The following is a 13,107-nucleotide window of genomic DNA, read 5'->3' on the forward strand; positions in this document are numbered from 1 at the left end:
ATTATTTACATGGCCAATTGTAGGTCATGTAAAGCCTTCTATGTAGGTATGACCACGAGACGGCTCAAGGACAGGATCTATGAGCATATATATGAAATCAAAAAATCTGACACTAAGAATGCCTTAGCCAAACATATCCTGGAATATCCAGGACATACTTTTGGTTTTAAAGTTCTACAAAAGAAATGTCTTGATGTTAGAAAAGGAGACAACTTTTGTGAATTAGAAAACTTAGAACTGAGTTGGATTCTTAGATTGAAGGTACATCATCCCCCAGGCCTCAACTTATATGTTAGTATTAGATCAGCACTGAAGATGAGGAGATCTTACATTTTCACATTTCATCTTGTGTCAGCTCTGGCCCGTACTTTGATTCCATGTACTTTCTAGCATCAGTGGCTATCTATAGGAGGTGTTCCTCTTTCACATTCATCTCTACATGATATTTAACTTTACTTCCAGATAGTGTTGATCAGTGAGGCTTTGTGACCCCCTTTTTTTGAGGCATTTCATCAAGAGTTCATATAGATACTTGGGTGTTGTATTTAACCATCCTGATTTTTTTTACACATTATGATAGTAACACCACTACTTTTAGTGATGTTAGTTATGTACTTGCATATGTACCTCTATACACATATATATATTTTTATATATATGCAGGAATATGTCTACACTTGTGTTTCAGCCTTCTTTTTTGCAAGGTTGACATATCATGCTTATTTTAAGCATTTTAAGTATTTTCTAAGTTTGTGTTTTACATCTATCTTTCTATATACCAGTACTGTATATAATATGTATAATGCATATAACGCTATTTATTAGAAAGATGTTTGTATGTATTTAGTTTTTATGCATTTAGTTACAGGCCAGTTTCTGCTTGATTGTTATATTAATTTATAATAACTTGTATACACCAGCATTGCTGTTTCATATTGTTATCCACTATGCCTGATGTTGTTTTTAACAAAGATTTCTTATTATATTAGGGGCTGTGGAGTTACTTGTAGCGTTTTTATGAGCTTTTTATGTTTCATGACACAAGTTAATTGCTAGATAGCTAGCTCCTAAGTTTTTAAGTGGGTTTGGTACTAAAAATATGTATATATACTATTTTTTAACATTGGATGAATACTATATATGCAGTTGTATTCATTGAAAGGAGTGAACTGATTGATTAATTGTTTAATTGTTTAATTGACCAATTGATTTTTTGGTAGGAGTAGCTACTTTAGCTAGGTATATAAATGAAGCTTGCTCCTTTGTGCATTAGATCTGAAGAAGCATGCAGTAGTGCATGCGAAAGCGCTCATCTTTTATGTTATTTTCTCTCTAATAAACAGTGAATCCTTCGTGGTGGCCTCTTTCCATTTTTATGCTATCAGGGATGAAGTTATCCTCTAGTTTCAGACAATGTGTCAGCAGTTGGTGTAAAAGGGGACGGAGTATGCATTTTCAACTGCCATGTCCAGCAGGTCTCTTATCTGGTCACTCAGTACCCTAAAAAATAGGGTTGAGATTATCAACACCTGCTTCCTTACATCATCTGCAGTCAAAAGCCTTGTCCAAAGAATGATCGATCTGGCTGATGGAAAGCTTTATAAAATGCATATGTACAGTCTAGCCAAGGCAGGGATCTTCCACCCAAAAGACATTTTAACTTTACATTTGTTAATCGTGGTAGAACACTGACTACAACTGAGGACTTTCAGGATCATCTCAGAGAAGAGAGACTTGTAATACAATTCAGTAGTGAAAAACACTAAGTAATATGTACCGGCAATAGCAGGATATACAGCATGTACAAAGCATTTACAATACAGATAATAATAAATGATGTTAGACAAAGGTGTTTTGTAGGATACTAGCATATAAAATGGGAGGAGAAAAAGGGGTGGGGGATATAAAGGAATGCTTAGAATGACATAATCCCTACATCAGATGTATAGCCTAACAGCCATCATTGGAATAGGTGTAGCCACATCTCAGCAGGCCAGTTTTGTTCACTAATGTCCCAGAAACTGCTAACACCTGGTGAGATCATGGAGGGAGTCCGATCCACTGCTTGGCATGTTTGCTGCACATATCTCTGAAGGGAGAGGATAGCCTCTTGAGACCACTTGCCCTTCTGTGTCACAGCCCTGAGCATTTATTAAATTTGTAGTACTCAGCAGAGGAGTCTGTGGAGGAGGCTTGCTCCTCATCGCCATTATTATGTATATTTCCAAACATCATAATAAGCATAGAAAATGAACAACTGCTTTAAAAATGCTTCTTGACCAAACATCCTGAGGTTAAGAAAGACTCCTACAGTACTTTTTGGCTTCTCTGCATTAAGTGGGTCTTGACATCAGGAACAAAATTAAGGCATAGTTCAAATGGGAGACTGGGAGCTCCCGGGCACATCTCAACAGAGCACTGTATTGCCTGGATATAGCCTACTGAGCTTACGGATCACGAAGTTTACCTACAATTTGTTACGAACTCCAATAGATGCAGGTCTCCCTCATTCAGAGTTCAATGCACCTCAGTGAAAGCATGATTAATGACCGGTATTGAAAAACATGTCTAGCCCATTCTCCAGGAGAAAATGAGCTCCAAGAATCTGAAACACAGTACTCTTTCAGAACTGGCATACTCTTCATGTGTGGTGTGGGCAGCAGCACATAAGAGAATGCCACCTCAAACAATAATGCTCAAGCAACAATGGCAAGAGTAATGTTCTAATGAACAACTAAGTGGCATTGTCAAAACAAATAGTATACTATCAAAAACACAGTTGGTCTGTATAGCTGCATCAGGGACTGGGGTGGAAAATCAGTTGGCTCATAACTGATTTTCTCTTTCAAAGTCTAATGCTCTAGGGTCAGTTAAGAATTAACAGCTTGCAAGCACCAGACCGGGTCTGGGAAAAAAAAAAAAAAGAATTTATTACACTAGTAAAAAATATTAAATTAACAAAGTAACGAATAGGCAGTCATTAAAAGTTCTGTACATCACTGACAATGCAGAAAAAAATCACTTGCAACAGTTTAGTGTCCATCAAAAATATCAAGAAGGTCAAATGATATTTTTCTCCTAAAAAGAAAAAGGTCCTTTTATATCCAGAAGCTTCTAAGAAGGAAATAGCCTTCAGGGTATAGGTTTAGCCCCTGCTCTGTTTCTTCAGATCCTTCTGGGTTGGAAGTATATTAAGGGTCTTTGTTCCCCTTAATGAGCATTGGAAAAGCAATTCTGAGTTCTGTATCTACTCTTGAATGCAGAAAACTGATTTTTTTCCCCCAAATCCACGTAGTCCATAAGTCCATTCACCTACATGCAAAACTTGGCTGCTTTACTTTCTAGGTAAACCTTGTCCTCACTGTAAATGGATGCTCCTCCCCCAGTCAGGAGTTGAAATACACCCTGCAGAAGCCCTGGCAGAAAGACTACCTAATGAGGTTCTATTTCTCAATCAATAAGAAAAGGGGTATTTCTTCCTTTTTTTTTCCAGAGAGGGCTTGCTAAAACCTGCACAAAGTATGAAGGTCAACTTGATGCTCTGGCTCCAGGTAATATCTGGGAGCAGGACCAGTTTCCCTTTTAGGCACTCATCAGGTTTAGAAATCAGGAAGTTAATTGGGTAGATTACATTTTTTAATGAGGCAAGAAATCAACACATTTCAATGAATAGTCTAAGTGGGAAAATATGTAGAGAATTTCAAAATATCTTAAGGGTATGACATATTTATTCCAATAAAAAGATCTGTTCTCAAAGATGCCAAGGAACAACTTGAGAGGACACTAGGACTCTGCCCAGACCAAGAGCTGGATTCAGTCCAATTTAACAGAGCACAAGCAGAGGAAAAAAATTTGCTCAGCTGTCTTAATTGACTTGAAACATGAGTCCTATATGTCCTGCAGAATCATCTGCTTGAAATCTGATTAGTCTAGTGATGGCCTCAACCTTCAGCACCACTTAGGATAGTGGAGTGTATGAGGTGTTGGTTTTACAGAAATAATGGTAAATCTCAGTCTGCTAAAAACTGGGTACATTGTTCTACAAAGGTTATATTCACAAGGCAGGCCCACATCAGGGAAAACTGCAAGCCTATGAATGTCACCAAAGATCCACTCTGTAAATAAAGGTAGAGAAAGAGAACAATGATCAGATGTATGAAACTAAATTAATGTCACTTCTGAGACAAACAATAAATATATTTCTGCAGTGGATTATACATTAAACAGTTGTGTCAGTTTAATTTATTTTTTTAGTCTAAATACAATTGAATTCCAGTCCCAAGGGTCTACAAGTCCTGTATTGTACACTAACTCTCTTGGTGGTAATGATTGCAAGGCTCAAGACCCAGGAGTTAGTAAGCTGTAGGGGTGTGTTTTCTGTTTTATGCCCTATCCAGCTGCTCCTTTAATGTTTAAGGCACAAGACACAGCAATGCAAGAAGTATGCACATGCACACAATTCCAAGTGTGACCCCTGCTGCACATATTAATTTAGCATTGTGATTTGCATGCCACCAGGTTCCTCCAGATGACACTGTGGAAGCCAGCTGTCCTAAATGAACACCGTTGCCCAAGTCACTAATCAAACTCAGGCAGTACAGAGAGATAACAATGACATACCAACAGGCCAGAAATAAAATTCTGCTACATTGATTCTGAGCAGTTTATTCATATTCCAATTTTTGATACAGGCTCCTAAAATACTAATGGAATCATATTACTGTCACAAAAACTGAACAGCATAATTAGATTCTAGGCAGCAGTTATGACATACAGGATACAGTTGATGTTTGTACTCAATTCACTAAGGGGAAAACAGGATATCATACAAGACACTTCTTTAATGAAACACTTCAAGGAGTGAAGTTTTGACTACCCTGCCTGAAAATCACTGCTTCAGGGACTTTTACTTACCTGTCAATGGAATTAGTCACAGGAAGACAGCCCCGTTTGGGGGACCTGATAAATGAAATAAAGGAGTTTTGAGATGTCAACCTACAAAAGCTCAAGTTCTCCAGTTTGTCCAGTTGTTGTTCCGATAGCTCAAGACAATGGAAAAACCCAGCGCTATCTATAAACAATTTGTTAAGGACAATAATTTGAACAAATCACAGTCAGTATCAACACAAAATAAGAATAACGGCACAAATAGCAGAAATTAGTTTTAACATAATCTATAAAAATGCAAGTACAACAGCTATGGCATAGCAGTGGCTACCAGTTAAATTTAAATCCCCTCACAACTACAGGTATATAGTTACCGCTGGCTGCCCATGTTCATTACCTACACTATTTTATGATTACAGGTACAATTCAAAAAATATATTAAGCTTAGCTACTCCAAAACATTTTGTTGCAAAACAGCTTCAGGTAACTTAAGGCTTCTGGAATCCTTTCCTCCATTTTGTTCCAAAGTAAGTCAGCTCCATGACAGGACTGAAACTGTCTGCAGTTGATTATAACTCTCTGCAAATAGATGAATGCCATCTCTCAACATTGGGGGGAGGCTCTCATCCCATTGTCTCAATACCATACCTAAAGTAATGTACACCTTATTTATCTGCTACACTTTACATACATTTCACAGGTTAAACTGAATGTTCTGCAGAAATGTAATTTCATGAACATTAAACAAAAAAGTATAGTTGTGCATGTTGTACTTGCTATAACAGTAGATCTTCAAATTCTTCACTGCTGCAGTAGTCTGTGTGTTGTATCCTAAGGATACAGCTCCCGCCCAGTCTTTCTAAAACTCTACACACACACACACCCCCCCCCACCCCCCCGCGTAGTCATTCTGGATTTCTACAGGCTAATCCCTTTTGGAGGGAACTATAAAACAGCCAGAGTGACTAAAAATCTTCAGGACTTCCTAGCCCAAAAAGAGAAACAAGGAACCCATCCTGAACTAACCGTAACTACAGTAACCAGTGGGAAAAAAAAAAAAAAAACTAATCACAACCACCACCATCATCTCAACAGCAAAAGTTACAACCCATACCAATTATGTGCAACAAGATGGATGGTAAGTGGTTGCAGATACTGCAGCATTGAAGAATTTAAACACCTACTGTTATGGCTATGTGCAACTTACACGATTATATAAATGTTCATCATTCTTACTTCTGCAGCAGACTTTGGGTAGATTACCAAAGCTTAAACAACCTGTCAGGAAGGAAGGAAAAGGATCCAAGAGCCCCTGGAGGACGGTCCTTGTAAAGCCTACTCCAGACCTAGAGAAGAAATCCAATTTCCCACGCTTTGTAACTTTATGGCAGAGGACCACGTTGCTGCCTCGAGTGCTTCTAGAGTCCACCATATTCCAATATGTCATCAAGACAACAAGGCCCTGATAGAATGGGCCCTAACCCTGCCTAGAATAGTTTTGCCATGGGGGGGGGGGAATAACAAAAAACACAACAGAAGAGGGCAACCACCTAGAAACGGTCTGTTTATACACTGGTTGACATTTTTTAGTCCCAGTATAGAAAATAAACAGCTGGTCAGCTTTCCTGAAGGACTTAGTTCCATCAAGGTAAAACCAGAGTTGCGTAACCACTTGAAATGTTGGGATCCACTAGAGTGAGTCCCGAAACTCAAGAGACTGAATGGTGAAATAATGGACTTATGCAAGTCTGAGATGTCATTTCTCGGAATATTCCCTTTTCTCAGAGGTCTGCAGAGCTTGGAGTTGGTATATATACATTCTGAGGTTGAGAGAGATGTTGGGGAGGGGGGGTTCCCCCTGCAAAAAGAAGTTTAAGAGTGACTTTCATACTTTCCTGTGTTCCTGGTCTTTTTTTTAAGCTTTTCTGCACTCTGTATTTCAATAGGGAGACCCCAAGAATCCATTCCTTCTTGTTTACTGGATTTGTATAGAAAACTGGGAGACCGATGGCGTGATTACAACTGAAATTTTGAGACAACCTTGGGTATGAATGTGAGTTAGTCCACAGACTGACCTTCTCTGTATGGAAGACCAGATAAGGTTCTCCTACAATTACAGCTTGCAACTCAGATACATACCTTGCAGATGTCAGAGCAGCACGTAGAACAGTTTTCCAAGTAATGAACCACAGGTCAGCCAAACAAAAAAGTTCAAAGGGTGACAAAGACAGTTTCTCCAGCACAAAAGTGAGATACCAATACAGAAGTATTTGGTTGCAGGAGATCTCACATTAACACCCCCTTCATTAACTGTTAGACCATAAAAATGGAAGAAAGTGTGTGATATATGGGCAAACAAGCTGAAATAGCTGCTAAATGCACTTTGATAGAAGCATATGAAAGGCCAAAATGATAGTAACTCACACAAATATTTAAGCACCAGAGTTGCAAACTCCCTACTGGGACCATGGTTATTGGCTATACAGTTGTAAAATAAATTTCCATTTGCCAACATATGACTTTCTAGTAGCAGACTTTCTTGCCTCCTTTAGTACCTGTTACACGTTCTTGTGAAAAAGGTGCCTAAAAGTTATCAAAACTGAATCATCCAGGTAATCAGGTGCAGTTGCCTGATGTTGGAGGTGTATCAAACGGCCCTTGCCCTGTATGAGTAGATACAGACTGTAAGCAAGATTGTGATAATTGCCCTTGGCCAATTCTGTAAAAAGGAAGAACAAATTTTGCCTGGGCCAAAAGGCAGTCACCACAAGAATTTTTGGTAAATCTTTCTGAATCTTCAGAAGTACCTCGGAAGTCAAGAGAAAGGATGAAAAAGCATATAGGAACACCCCAACCAGGGGGACAAGTGAATATCTGTTCTCCAAGCCTGCTTACAAGAATTCCTGAAACAGAATTTGCCTGTCTGTTTTGAAAAGAGTCACACATCTGACCAATTCCTGGAATACCTCTGAATTGAGTTTTCACTTGAGGGTTTCTCCAGGATCTGTTCAGTGTGGCTGAGTTGGCTTGCCACTATGTTTTACTGTGACAGAAACTAAGAGGCCTGAATAATTAAGGAAGTGTTAAAGAGCCAACTCCCAAGCCATCACTGCCAAGTAGCACAGTTAGTATGACTTGGTACCCCTTGTTTAAGTAGCATACCACAGTGGAGCAAGTAGCCTGTAATCTCCTGAACAGGACCGGACTGCCCAAGATGATGTAAAGCCTTTGTAGCTTGAATCACAGCCAGAATTTCTTTGACATTTATGTGCTTTTATCTGTCTGAACTGTTCCACAGGCCTTGTACATTTACTCACATAGAAACTGTACTCCAAACTAAATCTGAAGTCTGTCAAGACCAATTGTGCTGGGGTAGAAAGAGGGGGAAAAAAAAGTCCTAGATTGAGAGCCACCTGTTCCCTCCACCACTGTAGTTCTAGCTTTACAAATCCCAGCCCTGGCATTTGAAACTCTAGAGGGTGAAGCTGCTGGGTCCATATGTTCTTAGGAACCACTGAATCATTCTCATTTACAGCGTAGCAAGTAGGGTTGCCACCTTTCATTGTGGCTAAAACCAGAGTAAGGCCACACTCCTCGCATCACCAGTATCCTCGCCCACCCCCGCCCTTTCTCCTGCTCACACACTGCCCATTTCATGACACCACAGTGACATCGGGCAGGAAACGCCCTCTTTTTTCATTCCTAATTCCTGCTTTCGGCTGATGTACTATGCTTTTCTGTAAAAAAGCATAGTAAATCATCCGATTTACAAACTCAGACAGTCTTTCCTTTTTTGAAACAGAATACCAGAGTTTGTACAGTGTTTGCCGGACTACAGGAGAATCAATTTGATTTCTGGATAGTCGGGAAAAAAACAGAGGGGATGACAACCCTACTGGCAAGTGGTACCAGTGGTATCATAGAAGCAACAAGGCCTAGAATTTGTAGAAATTATCTGGATGAAGCTAGAGTCAGATGAGAAAAGTTCAGGAAAACTTCATGAAACCTTTCTACTCTGGCTTGAGGGAAATGTTATTTGTATGAGTCTGTCTATAAGGCACCCTAAAACACAATCTTGTGTGATGAAGTCAGAAAGTATTTCTGTACATTTACTGGAAATCCCAGATGTACGAGGAGGGATGAAGCATTTGTTAAGGATTTCCAGCATCTGGGAAAAGACTCTGCACAAATAAGTACGCCTTCTAAATAAGGAACATGGATAACCTTATCTTTTTTTTAACCCCCATTTTTTGTTTTAATAAAGAGTTTTGAATTCCTCAGCCTCTGGCTATCTTCTTGTTAAACAATGTGGATAGCCTGCAGTCTACAGTAAGTCACCACAGGAGTTGCACACTTTGTAAACACTCTTGGTGCAGTAGATAGCCCAAAGGGTAATGCTGAGAATTGTTAATGTGATCCAGATACAGAAAATCATAGGAATCTCCTGAATTTGTGTGTTATTTAAATGTGATGGCAAGCATCCTTGACATCTATAACATAAGAGTGGTCTAGGAGAAATGCCAGCACTGACTGAAGGGTCAGCATCTTAAAATGTTGGAACCTTCACATAGAAAGAATGAAGAGATCCAAAAGCAGTTTTCCATAAGTGCTCCTTTTTAAACCCAGAAACATTATTGAATAATACTCAATTTCAAAAGTATTCTGCAGGAACATGTTCTGTGACACCTTCTTGAGCATATGAGGAACAGCTCTTTTTTGGTTTGGAGGGCGAGGGTGAATCCCCTTGAAAGGAGGAATAGAATCTACCCATTGCCAGCTGTAACCTTCCTGAATCTTCTTTAAAATCCCATGTGTCTGAAATGATTGGACACCAAGCTAGAGCACTCGGTTGTACAATGAAAAGGTTTAAATAAGTAGGAGCATGAGGAGTGGGGGAGGTGACCTGGTCTATAGCAGTCATTCTGAAGCTGGTGTCTGACCCATTTTAGGGAAATTTCCTTTTCTGGATTTGGGGTTACCCTCTTGCAATTTCTACTTGGGGGTCTGCCTATTAGGCTGCATTCCCTGCTTGTTTTGTCCTTTGAAAGGGGTACAAGATTTGGAAGGGAAGAATCTCGGGACCTGAAAAATCCTAAAAACTCCTTGCATTAATTTTCATCTCCCATCCCACAGCAGGAACCAATAAAACTTCAGTCTCTAAAGGCGAACTCGAAATTTCTAAGTAATCTGAAAAGTTTTGATTACATAACCAAATAAATCTTAAAACAATGGCAAAAGCAGTATCCCTGAAAACAGTATCAGCATAATCATACACACTTAAGGCAGGTTTAGAAACTTGAAAAAGGTTAGTCACTGGTTTCACCCAAGACCTACCTTGCCCCATATCATCTTATTCATGTGTGATAAAGCACAGTTGTGTAAAATCTTACCATAATGGTAGATGTCCTTCTCTTCACTGTTGCAGTACTCTTCACAATAGGGATCCCCTGGCTAAGGCAGCCAGTCTGATGTCCAGCCAGTATAACAAAGTCTTAGGTTGCTTTAAAGTAAGCCTTACGTTACGTGTATGCTCCTTGTGTAGTGTAGGGCATAAAGGTAATATCTGGACATACCATCCTCTGAAATGAAAGCTCCAGTAGGAATGCCAGTTCAAGGAAAACCAAGCGGTAACCAGTATATCCAGAAGACAAATGGACCAGGGGGAGGAAGGGGGGAGGGAGGGAGTGAATACTGCAACAGTGAAATGAAGGACATCTACCATTATGGTAAGATTTTACACAACTGCAATATTTCCTTCCATTTCACTGTTGCAGTATTCTTTACATTAGGGAGAGTGCCAAAACTCAAGAAGAAAAGACCAGCAGAGCTCTCTAGGAAGCCATGAAGGATGGACCTATCAAAACCAGCTCTAGCTCTGGAAACTCCACCCAACTTGTAGTGACTGGTAAAACTATGGACAGAAGTCCAGGTAGCTGCATCAAAAATAGAGTTAGTGTGCAAACCCTTGAAAAAGTACCAGAAGAGGCCACAGCTCTAGTAGAATGTGCCATAATAGAATAAGGAAGGCTTTTACGATGAAAAGAATAACAAAAAGAAATACATTTTGAGATCCAAGATGAAACAGTCTGCTTGGGTACAGCTAATCTCAAGGACCTGGGATGAAAGAAAAACAGCTGATCAGATTTCCTAATGGTGTTAGTCTTACCCAAATAAAATCTGAGTTGTCTATGTACACCCAATGTGTGCAGCACCTTCTCTCTAGCAGATTGTGGAGAAGGAAAGAAAGTGAGCAAATGAGTAGACTGATTCAGGGACAACTCATTCACCATCTTGGGCATAAAAGGAGGATTAGTAAGCAATGACACCCTGTCCTCATGAAACACCAAAAAAAAGGAGGACAAGCCATAAGGGCTTGAAGCTCAGACACCAGTCTGGCAGAAGTAAGGGCTAACAAAAGAAAAGTCTTCCAAGAGCAATGTTGCAAAGAAGATGAAGCTACAGGCACATAGGACCTAGAGTCAATTTTTCCAACACAAAATTAAGACCCATGGAGAAGGAACAGGCTTCCTTGGGAGGCCCAATATGAAGAATGCCTTTAAGGAATTGTTTTAGCTTGAACTCTAGAAGCTAAAGGAGGAGATAAGGGCAGACAAGCAGAGATAGCAGATAACTGGACCTTAACAGAAAAATAAGCCAACCCAGCATTCAGCAATTCACACAGATAAGAGAACCAATGGAACATCCACAGAAAATGGATCCAAATTACAAAACAGACACCAAACAGAAAACCTCTTCCATATGGAGAAGTAGGATTTCCTAGTATTGGGTTTCCTTGCCTCCTGCAGGACTCTAAGAACGTCCTCAGAAAAGTTCTTATGTAGAATCAAAATCCTATCACCCACAGAGTCAGTTGAAGAGTGGAAAGGTGGGGATGGATGAGAGATATCGTCTTATGTGAGTAGGTCCACCCTGTGAGCTAACTTGAAGTGATTGGCCATGGCTAAAGGCAGAAAGGGAACCAATGCTCTCTCAGACAAAAGGGAGTCACCAACAAGGTTTTGGGGGTGTCCTGCTGGATTCTGAACGGGACCTTTGGAATGAGGGGAGAGAGAGAAATAGCATAAAGCAACATCCCCTTCCAAGAAAAAGAAAGGGCATCCAGCTTCCACACCAGGATATCTGGGACTCTGGCACAAAACAGAGGAAGTTGTCTGTTTAGAGGGGAGGCAAATAGGTCTATTAGAGTACCACACTGGTGGACAATGTCCATAAACACATCCCTGTGAAGCATCCATTTATGGGGTTGAGTTAAGGACCTGCACAGAGTGGCTTGAGGGAATGTAAACTGCCTGAAGAGGAGTCACTTGATACTGGATAGCCAGTTCTCATACCAGGATGCCAACCAGCAAAGAAGACCTTGCCACCCATCCCACACCTGTCGTTTGTTTACATACCACATCACTGTGTTGTTGTCTGTAAACAACTTGAGTAGTCCTGGGGAGAAGAGAGAATAAAAAGTCCGAAAAGCCAGCAGAAGGGCTGTCATCTCTTTGACACTGATGTGCTCCTTATTTGGAAGACGAGACCACACCCCCTGCACCTTAAAGCAGCCAAAAGCTGCTCCCCACCCCACACCTGAATCATCTGTGAATAGCTCCTTAGAAGGAATTAGGGAATGAAAAGGGAGCCCTGGATTTACTTATATATTTGTTTATTTAACATTTGCTGGCTGGGAAAATATAACTTGTACAGATCCTACTTTCAACACAGGCCCAGGGAGAAACACTCTAGATGCAGGTCTTTGGCATGTAGGAGGAAACTGGAGTATCTGGAGGAAACCAACATGGATACAAGGAAGGAATGCACACTCCGCACAAAGGCACCCCAGTCAAGAATCAAACCAGAGAAGCACTTGCTATGAGGCGACAATGTTAACCTCTGTACCACTGCACCACCCACAGCTGGGACAACTGCTGGATCCACCAGTGTAGCTCCTTCTTGAGACAAGGTAGAAGAGGGACCAAAAATTCTAGGGGATGAGTGTTGAAGCCAAACTGACTTCAGGAAAAATGAAACTTCCTCATGTGAAGTTTGGCCAGAGGGGAGCATACGGATGGTGGATCTAATCAAACCCAGAGCTCTCAAACTCCCTGGCTGTAATGAAGCCTAAGGAAAAAAAAGAGTTTAAAAGAATGAGATAAGGATCAAGGCTGTGGGAGCAGGCTGGGATGCAAGCAAGGCAGAAGGAGTCAGACAAGA

The 13,107-nt window shown here is 40.4% G+C and overlaps 1 protein-coding gene across 1 annotated transcript in view; it reads right to left on the minus strand.

Moving 5' to 3' along the window:
• Window positions 1-13,107, minus strand: part of LOC122800242 (rhomboid domain-containing protein 3-like) — a 158,024-nt gene that overhangs the window by 30,607 nt on the left and 114,310 nt on the right. The window contains exon 5 of the mRNA XM_044069734.1: window positions 4,915-5,071. Within this exon, the coding sequence (XP_043925669.1) occupies window positions 4,915-5,071 (157 nt within the window). The remainder of the gene's footprint in view (window positions 1-4,914; window positions 5,072-13,107) is intronic.

The sequence above is a fragment of the Protopterus annectens genome, chromosome 4.part0 (assembly GCF_019279795.1).
Source record: "Protopterus annectens isolate FY-2018-M chromosome 4.part0, PAN1.0, whole genome shotgun sequence".
In the NCBI taxonomy this organism is placed as follows: domain Eukaryota; kingdom Metazoa; phylum Chordata; order Ceratodontiformes; family Protopteridae; genus Protopterus; species Protopterus annectens.